The sequence below is a fragment of the Cetorhinus maximus genome, chromosome 22 (assembly GCF_964194155.1).
Source record: "Cetorhinus maximus chromosome 22, sCetMax3.hap1.1, whole genome shotgun sequence".
Taxonomy (NCBI): Eukaryota; Metazoa; Chordata; class Chondrichthyes; order Lamniformes; family Cetorhinidae; genus Cetorhinus; species Cetorhinus maximus.
Genome location: NC_135900.1, coordinates 11,927,115 through 11,952,281, shown reverse-complemented (window position 1 = coordinate 11,952,281; position 25,167 = coordinate 11,927,115). Strand labels below are relative to the sequence as shown.

General features: G+C 42.5%; 1 protein-coding gene across 2 annotated transcripts in view; it reads left to right on the top strand.

The window, feature by feature from the left end:
* The window catches only part of xpot (exportin, tRNA (nuclear export receptor for tRNAs)), a 49,246-nt gene that overhangs the window by 748 nt on the left and 23,331 nt on the right, over positions 1–25,167 (top strand). Inside the window, exons 2-12 of one of the 2 annotated variants that reach the window (XM_078567806.1) lie at positions 650–772; positions 4,626–4,708; positions 4,921–4,977; positions 7,652–7,721; positions 8,190–8,408; positions 12,424–12,608; positions 14,389–14,557; positions 16,057–16,293; positions 18,148–18,186; positions 18,280–18,342; positions 23,274–23,398. In XM_078567806.1, coding sequence (XP_078423932.1) covers positions 713–772; positions 4,626–4,708; positions 4,921–4,977; positions 7,652–7,721; positions 8,190–8,408; positions 12,424–12,608; positions 14,389–14,557; positions 16,057–16,293; positions 18,148–18,186; positions 18,280–18,342; positions 23,274–23,398 — 1,307 coding nt within the window. In that variant the 5' untranslated portion in view covers positions 650–712. Of the gene's footprint in view, positions 1–649; positions 773–4,625; positions 4,709–4,920; positions 4,978–7,651; positions 7,722–8,189; positions 8,418–12,423; positions 12,609–14,388; positions 14,558–16,056; positions 16,294–18,147; positions 18,187–18,279; positions 18,343–23,273; positions 23,399–25,167 lie in introns of both variants that reach the window. The other variant, XM_078567805.1, reaches the window with a different exon arrangement.

Sequence of the window (25,167 nt, the reverse complement as noted above, 5' to 3'; positions counted from 1 at the left end):
TACACTGAAAAAATGCCCAGCTTTATTTTGTGGGGGTAAATTATCCTTTTGGGTGCTGATAAAGTGGTCCTTTCTCCACACCGACACGCACAAGTGAAGGCAGGAGGGCAGTGTGTGTGTGTGAGACTCACTCAGTTCCATCAATACCTGATTTTCCACTGACTCCCGTGCGCCTGATGAATTACTGACACCCGTTAATAAAATCCAACTTTATGCATTGAAATTTGCATTCCGTTTCCAATATCAGTGTGGCTTTGTTTCCCTGTCCCTTGTTCCATTTTCTCTCCCCTTCCACTCTCACTCCCACCCTTTTCCTGGTCTGGAGGAGTGAGGATAAGGAGGCCTCGCAACTACTTTTGAGGTTGATGTTTTTTATTCTGTATCCTCACTTGAACAGAGGGTACTCTTGGCTCAGGAACTCAGGCTGTTGCATCATGCAGCACGGTTGCAGCATCCTGTTCCAGCAAAGCCACAGAAACCGATGGGTTTTTTAGATAGTGGCAGAATTTAGTGCAGTCTGATGTGGGGGCATCACTGCTCAAATAGATAGAATTTTGCAGGAAGATAAGTGTCGGCTTGTTTCTGCTGAGTTTAGTGTTACTGGTGTGTGTGAATAATAGCTGTGCTTTTTTTTGTTTACTATTGACAGATGCCTAAAGTCTGTAAATGGAAAGAGAGCAAACCTACCGTCAAGAATAGGTAATCGGCAGCAATGGATGAACAAGCACTTTTGGGTTTGAACCCAAATGCAGATGCCAGTTTCAGACAGAGGGTGAGGTTAAGCTTGACTTAAAATAATACTAACATTAACAGTTTTGTTCTGCCCAGAGGGGCTTTAATATTTTGTGTCAAGAACATGTTCAGATGAGCACAGTATTAAAGTGACACACATGGGTGACCAGTTGACCACTATTGCTGTAATATGTATATAAATAATGCATTATTGTGGATGTTAAATGTGTATTTTTTAGTGTGGTCTACATTTGGAGTTTGGGGTATGTGCGAATTTTATAAAATTCATAGAAACTAAAATACCAGTGAAAATATAAACTTTTGCTGAAGCTCGTGGAGGGAGTGGCGATGGAAGGTAGACAACAGGTGGTGGGAGTGGGGGGGTGGGAGTAGGGGAGTGGGGGGGTGGGAGTGGGGGGGTGGGGGTGGGGGTGGGAGTGGGGGGGTGGGGGTGGGAGTGGGGGGGTGGGAGTGGGGGGGTGGGAGTGGGGGGGTGGGAGTGGGGGGGTGGGAGTGGGGGGGTGGGGGTGGGAGTGGGGGGGTGGGGGTGGGGGGAGTGGGGGGTGGGGGGGGGTGGGAGTGGGGGGTGGGGGGGGTGGGAGTGGGGGGGGGGTGGGAGCGGCAAAGGGAGGCAGACAACAGGTGGTGGGAGTGGGGGGGTGGGTGGGAGCGGCAAAGGGAGGCAGACAACAGGTGGTGGGAGTGGGGGGGTGGGTGGGAGCGGCAAAGGGAGGCAGACAACAGGTGGTGGGAGTGGGGGGGTGGGTGGGAGCGGCAAAGGGAGGCAGACAACAGGTGGTGGGAGTGGGGGGGTGGGTGGGAGCGGCAAAGGGAGGCAGACAACAGGTGGTGGGAGTGGGGGGGTGGGTGGGAGTGGGGGGGTGGGTGGGAGCGGCAAAGGGAGGCAGACAACAGGTGGTGGGAGTGGGGGGGTGGGTGGGAGCGGCAAAGGGAGGCAGACAACAGGTGGTGGGAGTGGGGGGGTGGGTGGGAGCGGCAAAGGGAGGCAGACAACAGGTGGTGGGAGTGGGGGGGTGGGTGGGAGCGGCAAAGGGAGGCAGACAACAGGTGGTGGGAGTGGGGGGGTGGGTGGGAGCGGCAAAGGGAGGCAGACAACAGGTGGTGGGAGTGGGGGGGTGGGTGGGAGCGGCAAAGGGAGGCAGACAACAGGTGGTGGGAGTGGGGGGGTGGGTGGGAGCGGCAAAGGGAGGCAGACAACAGGTGGTGGGAGTGGGGGGGTGGGTGGGAGCGGCAAAGGGAGGCAGACAACAGGTGGTGGGAGTGGGGGGGTGGGTGGGAGCGGCAAAGGGGGGCAGACAACAGGTGGTGGGAGTGGGGGGGTGGGTGGGAGCGGCAAAGGGGGGCAGACAACAGGTGGTGGGAGTGGGGGGGTGGGTGGGAGCGGCAAAGGGAGGCAGACAACAGGCGGGTAGGAGTGGGGGGTGGGTGGGAGTGGGGGGTGGGAGGGAGTGGGGGGTGGGAGGGAGGCGGATAGCAGGTGCATATATGAGCTGTCAGTGACAGGAGAAACTGCACGTGTGCCAGCAGTTGGGTAGGTGCAGAGTTCCTTTTTAAAGGCAGGGATTACAGTGAAATCCTAACTGTTGCTGACCAATTTCAGAGCAACATTTATACTAACTAGCTGATTAGTGAGATATGAAAAATTACTCAGTTGCCAAAAGTTTGTTTTAGTTAACAAATGTTATTACATCAAGGTGATACCTAATTAATGAGAAATAGAGTAAAGTTAGCCATTGTTAACATAGCATTCTAACCTTTTATTCTTATTGTCAAGTTGTTGCTCTAGAGCGGTTTATCACTTTTTTGCTGTCTTATCGCATGTTAAAGTCCATAAAAAATAAAGCTTGAAGACAAATATAGGTTACCAATTTATCTTGTTAGGGAGAAAACTGGTTACGATATGTACCCTTCTTAAGATTAAAATCCTGAGTACAATGAATTCATATTGGTGTACAATCATACAGATACTGTCCATTCTTGGTACCTTCAAAAAGGTATCAGGACTTTGACAAGGAGGTTAAGGAATTCTCTAGGGACAGGGATGATTCCAGAACATGAGCCCCTATGTTCTGAGGAGAGTGAGTTACAAAGCTGAGCTTGCTTTCCTGAGCGACAAGCTTATTGAGCCCTGCAGGCTTACGAGAAGACTCATTTCTCAGACTCCCCAATATGTCGAAAAGCTTACAATGGAACACTTGATAGTTTGATAATTTAACTCCTTGAAAAGCAACTCAGTCAATTCCCATGAAAGAGAAAAGGCTCTGTATAAACTGAATAGAAATAGCCCAGAGGACTTGCAATTCCTGTGATTCGGGGTACTGAGCCTGGAGAAAACAGGGCAGTGTATTCTCGAGCTTTGTTCTTTTATTCGTTCATGGGGTGTGGGGATCACTGGCTGAGCCAGCATTTATTGCCCATACCTAATTGCCCTTCTTCAAAGTCACATGTAGGCCAGACCAGGTAAAGACAGCAGATTTCCTTCCCTCAAGGACATCAGTGAACCAGATAGGTTCTTACGACAATCGGCAATGGTTTTAATTCCAGATTTTTATTGAATTCAAATTTCACCATCTGCTTGTGGTGGGATTCGAGCCCGGGTCCCCAGAGCATTACCCTGGAAAACTAGTCAGTGACAATACCACTATATCACCACCTCCACCTTTGAATATCTCGAGAGTATTTGTGCACGACCTTGACTATGCGTTAAATAGGTGAAGTAGAATCAATTTTATAGAATAGTGTAGCAAAGGAGGAGGCCATTTGTCCCATTGTGGAACTTTCGGAAGTGTGATCCAGTTAATCCCATTCCCCGAATCCACCCCCATATGTCTACAATTTTCTTCTCGTGTATTTAGTCGTTTACTTTTGAAAGCTGTGATTGAATCTGTATCCATCGCCCTATCAGAGTTCCAAATCCTAAGCGCTCGTTGCGTAAAAACATTTTTCTTCCTGTCACCACTGGTTATCTTTTCAATCGGTTTGAATCGGTGCTTTCTGGTTATTGGCCTGTCGGTCATTGGAAACAGTTTCTCTCTATTGACTCTGTCCAAACTCTTTATGATTTGAATTAGCTCTATCCAACCTCTGCTTGGCTTTCTCTGCTTTCAGGTAAAAAGCCCCAGCTTCTCCAGTCTATCCATGTAACTGTAGTCCTTCATTCCAGAAACCATTCCAGTAAATCTCTTTTGATTCCTCTTGCCATCCTTCCTAACGCGCTGAGCACAATACTCTAGCTGGGGCCAGACTAGTGTTTTATCTATGTTTAGCATAACTTCCTTGCTTTTGTACTCTATGCCTCAATTTATAAAGCCCAGGATCCCATGTGCTTTATATTTTAAGGCAGATTGCATGCAGTCTCTGGAAGGGGTAGGCCTGAAGGCTGGCTTTTTCTCCAGCTACGATTTCTTGTGCTGTGCTCACACAAAAGCTGAGGGGAGTGATGCGGCATATAGGAAACAGTCCTTGCTCCTTGAAAGATCTTTGGTCACCTTTAGAAATTAGCACCTGAGCTCCCCAGTGACCTGGGTAAAGGCAGTGTCTGGCCTTCTAAATCATGTGTACCAGAAGGTCCCGGGGTTGATAATTTGTCTGTGCAGGATTAGCTGATCTCAGACGAGACCCTCGTTGGTTGGCCTCAGTTCCAGCTGTTGTGTGTGCGTTCCAAAATTGCTTATTGATGATCACTGTCTGGGTGCACAGATGATGAATGGTCACTTGGGAGTGCAGGCGAGTGTGTGCACCCATAACCCGGAAAAGGTCAGCATCTTAAAGAGAGAAGCAAATTAGGAGAAGAGAAAGGTCAAGGACCGATCTCTGTTTAACCCAGGATGAAAATATTAAACTGAATTGTTTTCTTTGAATCCATTCTCCAGGCATTGGCATATTTTGAACAGCTGAAGGTTTCCCAGCATGCATGGCAACTGTGCGCTGAAGCATTAGCACAGGGAATATACAGGTAGGAACTTAAATGCGTTTTGTTCTCCATTGTAGCAGAAAAGAGTTTTTCTTTTTGAAAAGAAAGCTTAAATGTTGTATTAGAGGTAAATGGGATAGGAAGCTAAGGAGGTTGTCGAATTTCTGAATTTGGGGTTGGTGACATTTATAACAATTTGTGTTGTGTGTCAACAAGAGGAGACAAACCATTGCAATTGTTTTTCTTATCCACAGTGATGACCATGTAAAGTTCTTTTGTATTCAAGTATTGGAACATCAAATTAAATTCAGGTAAGAGTACATGTAGAATGCCATACATGCTATATAGTATCTGCCTGTCTTCTGTCACAGCCTGGGATGAAGGATTTACATACTTTATAATTTTTATTTACTGATGTATATTGCAAACGCAAATCGAAGCACCACAATTTCAGTCTGCTCCTATATATAGGAACACAAGTGAATCCCCAGTTAATGCCCACCACTTGAATACAAATAAACATTCAATTCAAAATGTATACTATTAGATATGATTCTGTGATTGGGCAGCACTTGGTGAACAATCCTGAGTGTGCTAATAGCTGGCTACAACAACCAATTTAAGATGATCAGTTAAGCTCATAACGTGCCTCATTTATCCTTGCTACAGGGGACATACATTCATATGCACAGACTTGTCCTTTGCAAACAAAAGAAATGTGTTCAAGCCTTGCGTCTTTTTTGAATTAACTGGCAGCCTGGGGAGTCTATAGTTCACAGTTTCTTTCTCCAGGGTGACAGAGCCAATCAGTCAACTAGCTAACCAGTCAACACCCTTGTGCCGTAGTATAAATTGTTGTGCTGGTTTGAAATTTGGCATTCTTACATTTGTCCTGATGAGTGCAAGACGAAAAGCTTCAGCAACATGTCCCTCTTTTCAGAAATATTCAATTAATACATGATTAATGTTTGTTTGTGTGTGTATATATATATATATATATAAAAAAAACTTATTCTATTTTAGAGTTCATTGACAAGTCATTTCTATAGAAATATTTATATTCCCTAGTGATTAATTATGACGGTGATGTTTTCTAACTGTATGTACTGAACATACTAGTTTTAGCAGCAGTGCATGGCAGATGTAAGTGTCACTGAAATTGCCTGATCCTCCTCAATGTTACACTTGAGTGCAGGATCGCAACAGAGGAAATGTGATCAGGGTGAAAGGAACAGAGAAAACTGGAAAACGTCCATCAGCATTACTTTTTGTAGCATTTCTTATCAATATCTTTTTTTACTTTGTCTTAGATAATGTGCCGTTTTGCATTGTTTTAATCTATGAATCTGCATAACTTTCTCTGTTTGCATTTCTTGTGATCTTTTTTCCATCAAGTTCTTTACCTGTAGTTATAATGGAACTTTTCATACTGTACTTATTCACTGTCGTGGAGACACTACACTGCCACCACTAGCATTGTGTTACCTCTTAAAAGGATTGACTGACTAAGAGGCTTTTTGTCGATGGAAGAAACTTGTCTCCACTGGCAGGAGGGTCAGTAAACTAGAGGATGCAGATTTAAAAATAATTGTCAAAAAACCCCAGGGCAAGGGAGCATGAAGAGAAGTTTTATTTTCACTTGGCAAGTTGTGATCTGGAATGTGCTGCCCTAAAGGGTGATGAAAGCAAGATTCAGTAGTAACTTTCAAAGGGCATTGGACATATATACCTCATTAAGAAAATAAATTCAGTGCTATGGGGAAAGCGCAGGGCATTGAGCCTAAATAGCAACAGTATAAGAGAGCTGGCAAAGATGCCGTGGGCCAAATGGCCTCCTTCTATGCTCTGATTCTGTTGTATTTTGAGCACAATTACAATGATTTTCTAAATCCGTAGATTTGGTTTTAGTGCAGACTCATGATCCTTCTTCACATTGAAGGTAGGAGTATTTAAATGGCAACAACAGAATTAGTAACCAGCTAAGCCCTGGTGCCATTGTTGATATGGTTTTCATTTTCCCTTTTGAATTTTTTCTTTTTGAATATTTGCTACTCTGTTTTTATGACCATGGATTCTTGCAAGACTCATTTCAATCTAATTTTGGGAAATGTGTGATTGGCATAACTCCAGGAACAGATTGATTTTCTTGCTGAGGGCATAAAGATGGCAGTGTATTTGGGGGTGAACTTTCAGCTTCTAGTCTTCATTTTTTTTCTTTCAGTGAGACTCGAGGTCACCAGCAGCATTGACACTCTTGATAGTAACTTGCATTTAATGGGGGCTCAATATTTATAAAATTGACGGAGTAGTCGGGTGTGGTGTACTCTGCTGTATCTATTGTGTGGCGTGCCCTTATGGTTGATCCTAATAGCTTGTTAGCTGTGGCTCAGTTGGTAACACCATCGCCTCGAACTTGGGTTCAAAGTCCGAACTCCAGGGGCTTAAGCACAAAATTCAAGACTGAGGGTGTGCTCCACTGTCTGAGGTGCCATCTTTCAGATGAGGCATTAAATTGCGGCTTTGTGATCCCCTCCATCTGAGTGGCACTATTTCGAAGAGCAGGGGAATTATCCCTGGTGTTCTAACCAATATTTATCCCTCCATCAACATCACTAAAGCAGACTTTCTGGTCATTATCACATTACTGTTTGTGGGAGGTTGCTGTGTGCAAGGTGGCTGCTGCATTTTCTGCATTACAATAGTGACTACACTTCAAAAAGTACTTCATTTGCTGTGAAACACTTTGATCTCGCCTGAGGTTGGGAACAGCGCTATAGTAAACAAGTCTTTCCCTTTTATAATATAATCCATGTGTAAAATGTTGATTCAGATGTATAGTCTGACAGATTTTGGCATATGATAGATATCGTGACACTTCAACATGGCTTCCTGTTGCAAACCATGTAAAGTGCAGCTACTTTTTTATTGTTTTAGTCGTGTCTTGAGAATGTTGTGTACAGAAAGTGTTTTTTTTTAATGTTACAGGTATGCCGTTCTAACTGGAGCGCAACATCAACTCATTAGACAAACTATGATGACCTGGCTTCAGGCTCAAGTGAGTTGTGTGACTGCCCTGTTTATAATTATTATACTGAACAAAATCTTGAAACTGCCTACCTGACTAAGAATGTGTTTTCAAAATTGGTTCTGGTACTTGCAAGTAACCTTTAAATAGTTAACTTTGTTATATGGGAAAGAGCAGGGGAATGGAGCTAATTGGATAGCTTTCAAAGAGCTGGCACAAGCATGGTGGGCCAAATAGCCTCCTGTGGTAAACCATTCTGATAACAAAGATGAGGAGGAAAAATCTGGACATGTGGCGATTGTTTAAAATTGGCCCTGTTACTTTCTTGCTAAATTGCCATCTCAATAATGATTAACTTTAACTAAAATTATTTTTTTGATTTTCTTATCGAGCTGTTGGCACAAGCTCCTGATTCAGTGGGAGGCAGGTACTTTAAAGTCTGTTCCTGAGCACCTCTTAAACAGTGAACCCTTCCCATTTATCTTTTATCCTCCCCAGACTGTGAGTCCGCACCCAGAGAAGACGTTTATTCGCAACAAGGCGGCTCAAGTCTTCGCCATGCTTTTTTTAGCGGAATACCTTACCAAGTGGCCCAAGTTCTTCTTTGACATTCTCTCAGTCGTTGGCCTCAATCCTCGAGGAGTTGATCTCTATCTGCGGATCCTTATGGCCATCGATGCAGAAGTGGTAGATCGGGACATTGTTCATACAGCAGAGGTAAGAATGGTGAGCATGAATTTGATCTTCCATGTGTGTAACCTGTCATAGCTTGTTTGACACTAACTATGTGACCGGCTTAGAAAGTTACGATTTTGTAAAATGTGTTCACACACGTGCAGTGGATTAATTATGTGCAACCACAGCAGACTGTATAGCTCTATCTGGCAACTCCTATCAGTGAAATTTAAACATTTATGTGCCTCCTGAAAATAGCTTTCACTTTTGCACTTAATGAATGAATTGTCAATTATGGTTATGCTGCTTGGTGCTGATTTGTTGGCCTGCTGGCCAGTGGGAATTTCCATCCTTTTAAAAAGCAGTGTTCATGGTGACTGAGAGTTCCTGAAATTCGGTTTTGATAGTTGGAAAGAACATCAAGCAACAACTTTAGTTTTTAAAAAAAAAACCTTTTACTCTTCGGGCCTTTAAATTTTCAATAGGTTTTTGTTTACTAATTTATACCGGAAATGTCATAATTCACTTCAGATTAGATAAAGAGGCAATGCACCCAGTTTGAGTATTAAAATGTTTTTACCTCATCAATTCTTACATGTGTCCCTTTACTGAAGATCTGTGCTGAGGCATAAGACGTAGGAGCTGAAGTAGGCCATTCGGCCCATTGAGACTGCTCTGCCATTCAACGAGAGCATGGCTGATCTGATAATCCTCAACTCCACTTTCCTGCCTTTTCTCCAGAACCCTTGAATCCCTTACTGATTAACAATCTGTCTATCTCAGCCTTGAATACACTTAACGACCCAGCCTCTACAGCCCTCTGCGGTAAAGAATTCCACATATTGACTACCCTCTGAGAGAAGAAATTCCTCCTCATCTCTGTTTTAAATGGGCGACCCCATACTCTGAGATTTTGCCCTCTGCAAGCCCCCAAAAAATCTTATGTTTCAATAAAACCACCTCTCATTCTTCTAAATTCCAATGAGTACAGACCCAACCCACCCAACCTCTCCTTATAAGAAAATCCTTCCATATCTGGGACCAACCTTCTCTGGACTGCCTCCAACACCGGGGATGGGCAATAAATGCTGGTCCAGCCAGCAAAGCCCACATCCCATGAATGAATGAATTTTAAAAAAGTATATCTTTTCTCAAATAAGGGGACCAAAATTGTTCACAGTATTCTAGGTGTGGCCTAACTCATGTCTTGTATAGTTTTAGCAATACCTCCCTATTTTTATACTCTCTTTGAAGTAAAGGCCAACATTCTATTTGCCTTCCCTATTACCTGTTGAACTTGTATGTTAGCTTTTTGGGATTCATGCGCAAGGATTCCCAATTCCCTCTGTGCTGCAGCCTTCTGCAGTCTATCTCCATTTAAATAATATTCAACTCCTCTATTCTTCCTGCCAAAGTGCAAAACCTCACATTTTCCCACAGTATACTCCATCTGCCAAATTTTTGCCCCATCACTTAACCTGCCTATATCCCTCTATAGACTCCTTGTGTCATCCTCACTATTTGCCTTCCCACCTATTTTTTGAGTATCTGCAAACTTGGCAATAGTACATTTCCTTCCCTCATTAAGTCATTAATATATATTGTAAATAATTGAGGCCCCAGCATTGATCCATTAGTTACAGGTTGCCATCCCGAAAATGCCCCCCTTATCCCAACTCTGTCTATTAGTTAGCCAATCCTCTATCCATTCTAATATACTACCTCCAACACCATGGGCTCTTATCTTGATAAGTAGCCTTATGTGTGGTACGTTATCGAACACCTTTTGGAAATCCAAATATATTATGTCTGCTGGTTCCCCTTTATCTATCCTGCTTGTTACCTCCTCAAAGAATTCTAATAAATTTGTTAGGCACGATTTCCCCTTCCTGAAGCCATGCTGACTTGTCTTGATTAGATTATGTATTTCTAAATGTTCTGCTATTACACCCTTTATAATAGACCCCCAAAATTTTCCCAATGTCAGATGTTAAACTAACTGGCCTATAGTTACCTGTTTTTTTTTTTTGTCTCCCTCCCTTTTTGAATAAGGGTGTTACATTGGCTGTTCTCCAATACCCTGGGACTTTTCTAGAATCTAAGGCTTCTTGGAAGATTACTACCAGTGCATCTACTATCTCTGTAGCTAGGATGCAACCCATCTGATCTAGGTGACTTGTCGGCCTTTAGCCCCATTAATTTCCCTAGTACTTTTTCTCTAGTGATAGTTATTGCATTTATTTCCTCCCCCACTTTTGCCCCTTGATTATTTAGTATATTTGGAATGCTATTAGTATCTTCTACCGTGAAGACTGAAGCAAAGTATTTATTCAATTCCTCTGTTGTTTCCTGGTTCCCCATTATTTTTTCCCAGCTTCATTCTCTAAGGGGCCTATGTTCACTTTGGCCTCTCTTTTCCTTTTTATATATTTAAAGAAGCTCTTACAATCGGTTTTTATATTACTTGCTAGTTTACCCTCAAAGTTTATTTTCTCCCCCTTTTATTATTTTTTGGGCCATCTTTTGTTGGTTTTTAAAACTTTCCCAATCCTCTGGCTTACCACTAATCTTTTCCACACTGTATGGTTTTCCTTTCAATTTGATACTGTCCTTAACTTCCTTGGTTAACCATGGTTGGTTTATCCCCTTCCTAGAATCCTTCTTCCTCACTGGGGTATATCTTTGTTGAGAGTCATGAACTATTTTCTTAAATGGTTGTGTTGGTGGCTGTGTCCTGTTAGTACTTCAATTGTCTGCCTATTCTGGATCAGTGCAGCAAGTGTTGGATTTTCCAGTATTATTAGAAGCGAGCCCAATCCTATTCTCACTTGATGTCCATTCAGTTCTTCAACATGGCGGCAGCAGGTGATGATTAGGAATAGGAACTTCAGCCTTTCTTCTCCCTCTGGCAGACTGGATGCACCAAGGGTAATTGTGTCTATTGCCACCCTGGCAACAAATAACTCCAAAACCTTGTGATGTAAAATGGTTGGTATACCTTCACCATCCCTGCATCCCATCCCTTGGTCTTCGCTGGCTTCCTGTGAGTCCTGGTTTCCTGCACACCTCGCCACCCCCCCCCCCCCCCCCTCACCTTTTTGCTTCAACATCAACGGCAGGCCCATTTGGTTCTTATTTCTCAGACTCCCCCCTGAAGCTCTGTACCCTGTTACCTCATTCTCTGCCTTTGGGAATCTCCATAAACCTCTTTGCCTTTCTGTCGGCCTAACAATATATTTATAGTGTGTGTGGCTTTTTTCTGCTAACCAGTTAATGATTTTGAGTTTTGTAGTTTAGCATATATACTATTGTGGCTTATTTGCCCGAGTGGAAATTCTCAACAACCAATCACAAAACTAAACATTAATTTACACACAATGAACAAATATAATGGTGCTGGAAGTAAAAGTACAGTGGGTTCAAACTGATTTAATCACAGTACAAGCCCTATCAGTGTGTTAGTTGCACTCTCAGTGGAGTGTCATGTGAATACAGTCTCAGCATAATTTCCAGCTCTCAATTTAGGCTAGTTTTATTTCAGTGTGACCTTTTAAAAAGGTTTGCAGACCTAGCTATAGCTGTGGGCTTTAGGGAAGGTAAAGCATTTTTTCGCATACCTGATTTAGTGAGCTTCTCCTTCCTGCACCACCCGCCTGTGCATTACTTTTAACCTGTCCTCTAGTGAAGAGATGTCCAACGTATGGCTCATAAAAAAAATATTAAAAATAATACCTTTCTGAAAACGAAAGCCAAGTATTACTCTGAAGAAGGGTCATATGGACCGGAAACGTTAACGCTCTTTCTCTATCCGCAGATGCTGCTAGACCACCTGAGTTTTTCCAGCATTTTCTGTTTTTGTTTCAGATTTCTAGCATCTGCAGTATTTTGCTTTTATCCAAGTATTACAGTACTTGACTGAGTTAACCTGTACATATTTTAATTGTTTAATTCTCTTATACCTTTCATTGAATATGAGGAAATCATGTTTTTATAGCAATGTATTGCTTTATTAAAACAATTTTTCAATGAATTAAAAAAATACTTTCTGTCACTGAAGGAGTGTAGACGAAATACTTTAATAAAGGATGCAATGAGGGAACAATGTATACCAAATCTTGTGGAATCCTGGTACCAGATCCTGCACACCTATCAGGAAACCAACTCTGAACTTACATGCCAGTGCCTTGAGGTTGTGGGAGCCTTTGTATCCTGGATTGACTTGAATCTGATAGCAAATGACAGGTACGTGTTTCTTTGAGCGTTTTTGTTTTCGGCCAACATTGTTGGACAATGATTGTGTGAGAAACAAAAAGCTTTGTTCTGTTTATACAAATAGGGCACCATCGGTATTCTTTGTGTGATACACCATCAGTGCTGTAAAATGGTGTGGTGGCCAGAGGTAATTGGATTAGTTGGGTGTTTAATATGTGCTTTCTGTGGGGGTTTGCTGTGCGCAAATTGGCTGCCACATTTCCTACATTACAGCAGGGTCTGCATTTCAATAAGCACTTCATTGGTGTGAAGTCCTTTGGTACTGTTACAGAGGTCATGAAAGGTGCAATATAAATGTAAGGTGTTTTCTAGTTTGTTTGCCCAAAGAAATAATTGAGCAATCTTCGAGGGCCGTGTAGCTAAATCTGAAGTTGCATCTCCTGGGTGGTCTTGATCCAGATGGAAACTTGAGCTCTGACTCACTGTCAGTCAGAAAAGATTTATTCCCATATTCTATTTAACAAAAGCATCACCCCTCTCTCCCCACTGGTGGGTGTTCCTCCTTGGCCACTTTGTTTGGTGTTGGGATAGCTGAAGTAGATTCATACTGTATAGAATAAAAATTTATCTCGTTGCTTAGTACTTTTTTTTCAAATTTCGCCAGGATCTTCTGCAGTGGGGAGGGGGAGCAAGGTATGCCATGCATGGGACATGAAAGAGAAAGGGAGGTGATGACCATGATTTAGTCTGGCCCCTGGTTTAATTTGTCCTCTATAATGCCAAGGGGAGAGCCTGAGAGTTGGCAGTTTCAAACTGAATCCAGCACACTTTTGTGCAAAAGTGAAATTTGTCATTGAAAATTAAGGTGTCCAGGAAGAGGAAGTTAACTTGCTATAGAGCAAGATGGCATTATTGCAGAGTCAACCCACAAATGTTCCTGAAATTGTGTGACTGGCAGTGAAGAAACATTTGCTCTCATTTTAAACTTTTCTGATCGTGTTTCTCAATTGCTTGTCATCTTCTGTATGATGACTACATTGGTTTATACTGCTTTTAAAATAATAATGGAGAACAGAGTGAGAAGGGCCCAGTGATGTCATGGGTTAGGTTAACAGTGTTTCCAAAATTTAGTGTTCGTGTAAAATTGAATACCACATTGCATTTTGTTTAAAAACTTGTCAATTACAATGAGCTTTCCCTTTAATGTTTGTGCATTTAGCATAGTTCAAAATCGATCTCCGTACTTTGTCTGAGAAGTAGAGCATGCATAAAATAGTCCTTGAATTGAAAGGTGTTGTAATAAATGAAGTCCAGGCAGGATTGTCACCATAACAACTGCAAGCTTCCTCCAATGGAAGGGAACTATTAATAAAGAACAGGCAGCTTGTGTAAACTAAAAAATCTGGTAAGTTGAGCTAAGTTAGCCCTGTCTAGCAGTTATGGAAGGCTTCAGTTGAAACAGTGGATACTGCATTCTCATGCCCCGTGTGATCAATGGGGCATGCATTAAAGGTCAGAACTTGGGCAAGCAGTTGAAGAGACCATCCCTGATTTTTCCAGATTTTATCAACAGATTTTGCAAGGCGCAGGAGCAGAATAAGTGCCCTCGGAATCCCATACTTGTTCCACTGTTCTGTGTCTTCAGGCACACACACCAGCAGTGATGGTTCAGTATTGCACAACGGGAAAGAATAACGATGCAGGAAACCTTCACTGTAGAATACTGTGTGCTGCTAAAAGACTCCGATCAGGAATTTCACATAGTACACAGTCCATCCACCAATTTCTTTTCTCTTTATTTCTTCTGTAGGTTTGTGAATGTGTTGCTCAGTCACATGTCAGTGGAAGTCCTCCGTGAGGAAGCCTGTGACTGTCTATTTGAAATAGTGAATAAAGGCATGGACCCTATTGATAAGACTAAACTTGTAGAATCGCTTTGTCAGGTGCTACTCGCTTCTGGCTTCTTCAATACTGAGCAGGTCCGTGCTACAGTACAATCACAGCAAGTATTCATCTTTCTTTGTATTTGGATGGGTTCCCTCTGACAGTTTGAAAGTTGTACTTAAGTCAGAATTGCATGATATTTATGACTAATAAATATGGTGGTTACCATTAACTCTGGTATTCCTGCTAAGTTAAATGAAATGAGTGTGTCAGATACCACCTGACAAGGTGATTGATGTCTTCAAGTCACAGGGTTTTTTTGCGCTATAGTATATTTTATTTCAGGTGATAAACAGGCTAAACACTATTAGAGTGTGGTTACTGTGGCCAGTTAGCTCAGTTGGAAAGATGACTAGTGTGTGGTTCAAAATGCTGTCAAAACAGCGCAGATCCAATTCCCCTTCCAGCTGAAGTAGACTTGCGACCTGCCTCCTCGGTCTGCCCTTGGGAGTGGGAAGCAATGACAAAACACCACTGACACAAATGCCAAGAAAACGGCTCAGGATGAAGCATCAGCAGCCAGTGAGCCCAAGGACCTGCCTTCAGGCCAAGCACTCGTGAATGAATTAATGTAGTTACTCAATCACTTGGTCTACATAGACATCAGTGAAATTTGGATTGGCTTCCTTTGGTGACATTTTGCTAGCTTTCAGTTGCAATTTTGACTGTTGTGAAGCTGTAGAATCTACATAACACCCACGTCCAATGTTATTACACAATGTTTCAGCTCAAAAGCAATTGTGTTAATGTAAACTTGGCTTAATATGTGATGGGGGAAAGTTGTGATTCTTGCCTTGGTTGCAATGCCAACATTCTATAGGTATTGGTACATGGGGGGAATCAGAAACATTGATATTTCCTACTTTTGTAGCAAGCATTTGTACTGGGAATTGGGGAGCTTGTACTGGACAAGAGTCCAGTGCTATTCTGTAGCAGGCATGTTATTGTTGGTGATGAAAAGAGATGTATTGCCAAGTAACAAACCAAGAAACAGTGTTGGTTCAGTGCAATGAGCAAAAGTTGTTAATTTTACGAGACTGATATCTTTTGTATAACAAGTCACCCCATGCACCACCTTTAAACATTCACTCCCTCGGTCACTGCACAGTGGCAGCAGTGTGTGCCGTCTATGAGATGCACTGCAGCAACTCGTCAAGGCTCCTTCAACAGCACCTTCCAAACCTGTGACCTCTACCACCCAGCAGAGGGTGCCAGATGCAAGGGAGCACCACCACCTGGCTTCTCCTCCAGCCACACACCATCCTGACTTGAACTATACCACCGTTTCGTCGCTGTCATTGGGTCAAAATCCTGGAATTTCCTTCCTAACAGCACTGTGGGTGTACCTACAATGCATTGGACTGCAGAGGTTCAAGAAGGCAGCTCGCCATCTTCTCAAGGGCAATTTGGGACGGGCAACGAATGCGGCCCTTGCCAGCGATGCCCAGATCCCAAAGGAATAAAAAATAAATGACTGCAGCTAGTTGCATCCTTTTGCATTGTATCAAAATAATTAGGTTTTTCTTCTGTCTAGGAGGAAGATGTTGACTTCCTGGCAAGGTTTTCCAAACTGGTTAATGGAATGGGCCAGGCTTTGATTACCAGTTGGAGTAAACTGGTAAAAGCAGGGGATGTGAAGCACAGCCAGGTGACACTTCAGGCTGTGGAAGCTAAAGTGCCGCTTCTGCTTAAACTGCTTGTGCATGAAGACGACGATATTTCCTCTAATATAATTGGTTTCTGCTATGACTACCTTCACCTGCTTAAACAAGTAAGTTGGAAGACACAGGGGAGTTAGTGTTTTATTTTGTACGTCATAGTAAAAAGATTTGTGGCTAGGTTGTGACTGCCTTTGTACGAAGCTGAGAGAATTCTGGATGAATTGCCAATTATTCATTCCACCTGTTCCTAATTAGAAGTGCACACAGGGGTTGATTTTTCTGTGACATTCGAGCTGACTAATGTTGGCCTTTGCTCAGACAAGTGGCATAAGAGAAAATGCTCGTGCGGTGTGATGTTCTTTAATTTATTTTCCTGGAGCGGATATAACTTTGCTAGAATCGATGAAATTTGGTAGCAACGCTTCCTCTAATTTTCAACACGGTGGGAAATGAACATCTTGATAGTTATATTTAGAGGTGTCAGCTGTGGCTCAGTTCATAGCACCCTCGCCTTTGAACCAGAGGGTTGTGGGTTCATGTCCCACTCCCGGAAACCAAGAACTGTGATTGTACTCGAAAGAGTTGCAATCTGTGACTGTTGATAACTCGAAAGAGTTTGATAGTTATATTTAAGTGGAGCAAGTATTTAGTTAGCTTCTAACATGGGGCCTCATATTGAACACATTGTGAAAGAATCCTAAACTAGGGGCCATAAAGACAAGATAGTTGCTAATAAATCCAATAGGAAAATAAGGATAAATTTGTTTCCTCAGTGTGGTGAAAGTGGAACTAATTACCACAGGAAGTGGCTGGGGCAAATAACTTCAGTACTTTCAAAAGAAGACTAGATGAGTACATGAGAGAAAAGAGAATAGAAAGATATGAATATCTAGTATTTGGCAGTATTGAACTTGAGTATTGCTGAAAAAGGTGACTTTTTATTTTGTCAAAGCTTTTCATCTTGCACTTGTCAGGACAATTTGTAAAAATACCAAATGTAAAGGGAACAACAATTAATACTGAATTGATGAGCTAAAGTCTCCTTGCAATAAAAAGTGTACGGAGTTCACCGTTGTATCCCAAAACAATCTAACTGGGTAACTGGCAAATCGGAGTCTTGAATTAGATGTAATGTTTTAAATATCCAAAATTAAATCTGAGCTTTTGTTTTTGTCATGTTAACTGTCTTGTAGCACGACACGAGTTTGAATATTGTGCTCACTAGTGCATGAACTAGAGTTTGAAACTTTTTGGAAACTTAAACTTGCTACCAAACCTGGCAGGGTTTTTCTTTTGAATGCAATGTGCTTTAATTCTAACTTGAGTTGGTGTCTAGAATACTTGTGCCTTTTATTAATTGAGTTCAGTGGCACTGGTTATACAGTTTAATTAGGCAATTAAACAGGGACTGATTCTCTCACCTGTTGTGTGGCACTCATCCTGGGCAATGTTCCATGCATGCCAGGGAAACAGTGAAGCGGCCACTCTTAGTATCGCTGTTGTGTGCGGCAACTATGCACATGATATCTGCTTACTGATCCCACCTTATAATATACTGTCACACGCTGTTTACTGCAGTCTGCTATATTGTGCTTTACTTGATTCACTCTTAAAGAATTTTTATAAAGATAGGAACTTTTCTCTAGGGTTATCTCTTTGCCCTTTACCTGTCCCAAAAAAAAAAAGAAAATTGAGTACAGCATCCTAGCCTAAGGGAGGGTAGACTACCACCAATGATTTATCTGGCTGCATGTAGAGAAGCCCAGATGATGAGACTTTTATATTCCCTTTCCATCGACAGCCTAGCTGAGTGAAAGCTGTGGGAGTGAATAGTGTGCTGTATAATACCCTTTTCCTGTAGGATTTTTTTATATTTAGTAATGTGGATTGCTATAACAAAACAGCATAGTCAGTGTGGCTAGTGTAACCTGTATTCAAACTTTATACGCTCATTTTCTCTCCAGCTTCCTGCACTGACTGAACAGCAAAAGGCCAATGTTGAGGTAAGCTACATGTGCTCATATAGAATAAAACATTTTGTTTCGTCTTAAGCACTAGCTCCTGTTTACATTCTCTGCCCATTTTTTTCAATGTAGGCGATTATGCATGCGGTTATAAAGAAATTAACTTATGATGAAGAATTCAATTTTGAAAATGAGGTAAGTAAGTTGTGCATTTCAAATTGTTGGCTATTTTGTGTTACATGAAGTCAATTGCCTGGCTGAGGGCAAATGCAAAGTGTTTCATTGTATAATGGAATTGTATCTTTTTATAGGCAAAAATTGTTTTGCTAAGAACAAGTCCAGTGTGCAGGACTGTATTCATCTGCAAAACTGCTCATTCTAATCAACATTTGTAGAAAGCACACTAGACCTGCTCCCAATGTGTCACAGGTGAAGCCTTTGTTCCTAACCCTTACAGACCAGACCAATTCCTGGGACGGTAGGCTTGTCCTATGAGAAGAGGTTGAAGAGACTGGGGCTTGGTATTCTCCAGAATTTAGAAGAATGAAAGGTGATCTTGTTCAAACATACAAAATTCTTACAGGGCTCGACAAAAGTATATTCAGAAAAGATGTTTCCCCTAGCTGGGTGGGGGGGGTTCTAGAACTAGGGGACAGTCTCAGAATAAGGGTAGCCCATTTAGGATTGAGTAGAGGAGGAATTTCTTCACTCAGAAGGTGGTGAATCTTTGGAATTCTCTGCCCCAGAGGCTGTGGAGGCTCAGTCATTGAGTATGTTCAAGACAGAAATCAATAGATTTCTAGATTTTAAAGGCATCAAGGGCTATGGGGATAGTGCGGGAAAATGACATTGAGGTAGAAGATCAACCATGATCTAATTGAATGGCGGAGCAGGCTCGAGGGGCTGAATGGCCCACACCTCCTATTTTCCGTGTTCTTAGACCAGGTTTGATCATGGCTTTGTCCTTTATTGGCTGGTCATGGCCAGGGTTGCAGGTAATGAGGGAAGGGAAAATAATCAGCTTGGCTTCTGATTACTGATCTGTACACAGTCAGAAAATACTGGAAATACTCAGCAGCTCAGGCAGCATCTGTCAAACGGAGCGCTCTCTTTCTCTCTCCACGGTTGCTGCCTGACCTGAGTGTATCGAGCATTTTCTGTTTATATCTTGGATTTTCAACATTCGCACAGGCAGTCCTCGGCTTTACGACGTTTGAGTTACGACGAACGGCACTTACGATGTTTATAAATTCACAACTTGTTTCAACTTTACGACATCACGTCAGCAGACAAGTTCAAACGTTTATCCGTGCGCACTGACGTTCTGCGCCGCCCATCTTTTATTTTTCTATCTATTTGGTCGCTGACCCCGAACAAGCCCGGGGAAGTGGAGAAACCTCCCTCCGAACATTCGGCCCCAAGGACCCTGCAGTCACCGGGCCGCTGCCCAGCGGAACCAGAGCCCAAAAACCGGGCAACAGTTTGCGGTAAATAATTCCCGCACTCGAACGCTTTACTACACCAGGGGGTGCCAGCCTGGCTTGGCTGACGTTGAACAGCCCCAAAAGGAAGTCGGCTTCTGGGAGCGGTCTGAATGCAACGGGACAAAAGTCTGAAACCCGTGGGAAACGAGGTCGCGATTTGCCGGTAAAAATGTGGCCTTGCCCCGCCGGTGGCTCTCCCATTGATTACAATGGGATTCTGGTGCCTGTGGTTGTTGTCACCAATCATCCCGGAACGCCGCACCCGACCGGTTCCGTGCAACCCACTGGCCCTAGGCGGGCTCAAGCGTCGTCCAACGCTGCCAAAGCCAAGTCGGCCGGACCTCGGGCAGCCAGAAGAGGTCTGAATTCACCGGGTCGGAGCAGTAAAACACGCAGGGATGGAGGTCGCCCGCCATGGTGAGTGATGTTCCCCAGGGCTGGGGGACACGGATTCACGTTTACAAAAACGTTCAGAGACTAAGCCCAAAAAGACCCATTATCACCCTTTTTAACCCGTTTTCAGGATTTTTAAAGGGTGAAATCATTAATCAAAATATCAAACACAAACTCCTGAGACTAAATCAGAATGGAGAAATGGGTAACTAGCAAATAGGGGGATCGGGCCTTGGTTCACAAACCAATGCCCCATTTATAACACCATTCCTGTGGGAAAATCGGTTCCGACGACGTTTCAACTTACGACATGGTTTTCCGGAACCAATTGTGTCGTTAGTCCAAGGACTGCCTGTAATATTTTGCCTTTTATTCATGTGCAAACAAAATGGTGGTAACATTTTAAAGCCTGTTGAGGTATGCACGTTGTTATGACCAATGCAGTTGTTAAAGCTGAGTTATTTAAAAATCCCAGAGGGAAACTTTAAACAACTGTCATAACCAAAAATTTTAAGTGTTATGTTTGAGATGTGACTCTAAACTCAGTAGTCAGACCATTAGTTCTCGAGGTTTTATATTAAACTAAATGGAACATTTTATTAATTTACACAGGTTAAAATATGGGTACACATGGCTACAGATTACTACTATCATAACTTGTAACAAATTCCCAAACTAATCTCCATTAAGGCAACATCAACCCATCGACTTAACCAAACACCAGGCAAAGCATTTTCACCGTACAAATTCAAAATGAGGTTCTTTTCACAGTGGAGCCACTTGGAGGCTTGCAGCTGCCTTTTGATCTTACATTGCCTCTGCCTGCACGCCTGAGAACTACTGAAGCTATACCTACCAGCCCCATTGAATTTAAAACAAAAACAAAAATACCTGGAAAAACTCAGCAGGTCTGACAGCATCTGCGGAGAGGAATACAGTTAACGTTTCGAGTCCATATGACTCATATGAGACTCATACGGACCGAAACGTTAACTGTATCCCTCTCCGCAGATGCTGTCAGACCTGCTGAGTTTTTCCAGGTGTTTTTGTTTTGGATTTCCAGCAACCGTAGTTTTTTGCTTTTACCATTGAATTTAAATTCTCACCAGTCTCTTTGAACTAAAACAAAAATAAAAGTACCTGGAAAAACTCAGCAGGTCTGACAGCATCTGCGGAGAGGAACACAGTTAAGGTTTCGAGTCCAAATGACTCTTCATCAGAACTAAGTAAAAATAGAAAAGAGGTGAAATATAAGCTGGTTTAAGGGTGGGGGGGAGGGTGGGACAGGTGGTGGGACTGGTAGAGCTGGATAGAGGGCCAATGATAGATGGAGATTGCCAAAAGATGTCATAGACAAAAGGACAAAGACGTGTTGAAGGTGGTGATATTATCTAAGGAATGTGCTGATAGGTGACATTAAGGGTAGAAAGCAGGACGAGCAAGGTACAGATGGCCCTAGTGGGAGTGGGGTGGGGCGAAGGGAAGGGATCGAAAAAGGCTAAAAGGTAGAGAAAAACAATGGATGGAATTACATTTAAAAATAATGGAAATAGGTGGGAAAAGAAAAATCTATATAAATTATTGGAAAAAAGGGGGATCGGAAAAGGGGTGGGGATGGAGGAGAGAGTTCATGATCTAAAATTGTTGAACTCAATATTCAGTCCAGAAGGCTATAAAGTGCCTAGTCGGAAGATGAGGTGCTGTTCCTCCAGTTTGCGTTGAGCTTCACTGGAACAATGAACAATTTTAGATCATGAGCTCTCTCCTCCATCCCCACCCCCTTTCCAATCCCCCTTTTTTCCAATAATTTATATAGATTTTTCTTTTCCCGCCTATTTCCATTATTTTTAAATGTGTTTCCATCCATTGTTTTATCTCTACCTTTTAGTCTATTTCGATCCCTTCCTTGAACTTACCTTTTAACAATGAAAGCCCATTCATTGTACCAATTTTATTAGTAATATAAACATATTGCTTGGTAGCTATTAGAAAGGTGTCAATTTTCACCCCACTTCTTGAATGCTGTATTCAAAAAATGCAATTGCATGCTACCTCTCTTACATATCAAAACTAGCACATATCAAAGCACCCAGACCAGCTGGCTTTAACCCAATTAAGACACACCCGCAGACTAAACCTCTTTTTTAAAAGAAAAATATTTTCCAAAATATATACATTAATAGCTTCATGTTGACGTGAATAATGGCCACTTGGGTGTGGTATTGGAAGATGATTCTAGAACTGTACGCTAGTCAGTGTCAGTATCTTAAGGAGGGAGTGTACCTGTCGATTTTCAATCCAGTTTACAGGGCATAACAAAGTATTTAACCGAACTATGCCTTTCTAAAATTTCCAGCATCCGCAGTAGTTTTTTGTTTTTATCTCTATGCCTTTCTAAAGTTCTCTTTGCTGATTTATTTTGAAAAATTTGACCAGCTATTGAATAAAAATAATTGATAATTAAAAGTACCTAATGTCCACATCAAGTTGTGGACTTTCTACTCAACTCTCCACTTGCCTGGATGTGTATGTGTGCAGCTCCAACAACACCCAAAGCTCGACACTATCCAGGACAAAGCAGCCCACTTGATTGGCACCCCATCCACCACCTTCAACATCCACTCCACCGCTGATGCACAGCGGCAGCAGTGTGTACCATCTACAAGATGCATTGCAGCAACCCAAAGGCTCCTTCAACGGCACCTATCAAGTCCTCTCCCACCTAGAAGGACAAGGACCAGGAGATGCATGGGAACACCACCACCTGCAAGTTCCCCTCCAAGCCACACGCCATCCTCCCTTGGAACTATATTGCTGTTCCTTCACTGTCACTGGGGTCAAAATCCTGGAACCCCCTCCCTAACAGCACTGTGGGTGTACCTATACCAAATGAACTTCAGCGGTTCAAGGCAGCGGCTCACCACCACTTCCTTGAGGGCAATAAAGATACTGGCTTAGCCAGCGACGCCCACATCTTGTGAACGAATAAAGAAAAGTACACCAAGCAAAAGTCAAAAAAAGCAAAATTAAATATATCAGCAAATTTGCATCCTGCTGGTCACTCATACATTCTTTTACTAACAGTTGTTGTTTTCTAATTGACCTATGTGATATCGGTCTGCTTTAGCTGATCTGACCAGAAAATAGTGTTCTGATGGGTTTCACTGGTTATGGTTCTGAATCAAGTCTATGTCTGTAACAAAGCACCTTCCTGTTATTCCTCCATCGCCACTATTATTTTTGCATTAGGGTGAAGATGAAGCCATGTTCCTTGAGTACAGAAAACATTTGAAGCTGCTGTTGGACAGACTGGCACAAGTTTCACCCGAATTACTTTTAGCTTCTGTCCGAAGGGTCTTCAACGCAACGCTGGAGTAAGTATCACTCATTTGAGTGGTGTCCGAGTTTGAAACGGACCCAGTTCTTGTGTAGTTAGTGCAAAATCAAAAGTGCACAATTTCAGGGGCACTTGATGGCCCAATGTATTGGTGCTCCAGCACATGGAGTTGTGTGTCCATGCTTGGAATTTCTGCAGGGGACGAATTGCTGACGTTTACTTACAAATACTTTGGGTTCATGGGAAGTAGAGGCTAGATGCTTCTCAACAGGAAGATTGAAAATTACAGGAACCATCATCCTCGGTTAACTTGTGTTGCATGGCAAGACGAGAGGGGAAAGGATACAGGAGTATCAGCAACAACTTGCATTTGCATAGTGCCTCTAACATGTCAAAATGTCCCAACTTGCTGCACAGGAATGTTATTGAACAAAACTTTACACTTGAGTCAAATAAGGTCAAATTAGGGCAGATGAGCAAAGCTTGGTTAAAGTTGGCGTCTTAAAGGAGGAGAAAGGCAGAGAGGGTTTAAGTAGGGAACTCCAGAGCTTAAACGCTTAGGCAATTGCATTTTGTGTATTGTTAATCCATTTCGATATTTTTAAATTCCCAACATACATGAAGCGTTAGCACAGAGCTTTACTGCTTCAGTGTTACTTTTGGTCCCTTTGGAAGCCAAAGCATCACTGACTGGGTTAGAACACTATCTACAACTTATTAAAGTTATGACTAGAATTACCAATTGTTAGCAGTTCAGAAACCTCTGATATTTCTAAATAAAAGTTCTTCTTGAGCGTAGGAGCATAGTGTTTATGCCAGTTGTGAATGAAAAAATGCCAAAGGGCCGATCACATTTTGTACTTTTCACTCTTCAACAGTGCAAATGGTAGAAAGGTAGCATCGTAACTAAGGACAGGAACAAGACAGACTGAATTTGGGTAGGTAGTCACAATAAACACCCTGTTTGTAATCATTCTCTTTCTCTGACCATGGCTGTTTAAAAGTAGGTACCATTGAGACTGCACTGATCCAGATTTCAAATCACTTGTGGGTTTGAACTATCTGCTGTTTGTGGGAGCTTGCTGTGCGCAGCTTGGCTACTCTGTTTCCTACGTTGCAACAGTGAATGCACTTCGAAAATACTTCATTGACTATGTAAAGGATTTGGGACTTTTTGAGATGGTGAAAGGCACTATATAAATGCAAGTCTTTATTCCGTCTTGTGGTGTGTATATCTATCCAAGTAAATCAGCTAGACTTGATGGAAAATCGTCTCCAATCCCTACCTGGCGTTCTGGTATTCTGAACTCTCTTGGAATACCATAATGCAGGATGGATGGACAAACTGTGGTAACACAATGGGCAAGGACTGGAGACTGCCTCACTTGGAATATTAGCCAAACTTTCAACTCCTCGACTCGTCCTCCATTGGAGGAACCAAGTCATAGAGATGGCTGGACCAATAATTGTTGTTAAGAACTTTACTACTCTACAAAACCTGTGTCTGCCCAGGGTTAGAATATTGGAATCTGACTAGCCTTATTTGCTTCTGGACTCAGTACATGCAATCTAAATTTGTGCAGGGAATTTCCACACAAGACAGTTGCTGATAAATTTACTTAGCAAAATACTGTGGGTTCATGGAAGAGCGACAGTGGATAGGTGAGGCTGGTGCAAGGTAGATGAGTGTGACATACAGTGGCAGCAGATCTCCTGGTAGGATGTAGCATCCTCTACATTGTTGAAGAGACATGACCGGGCTGTCGGCCTCTGCCAGCCTGTTTGGAGGAGTGTTGTAAAAGCTCG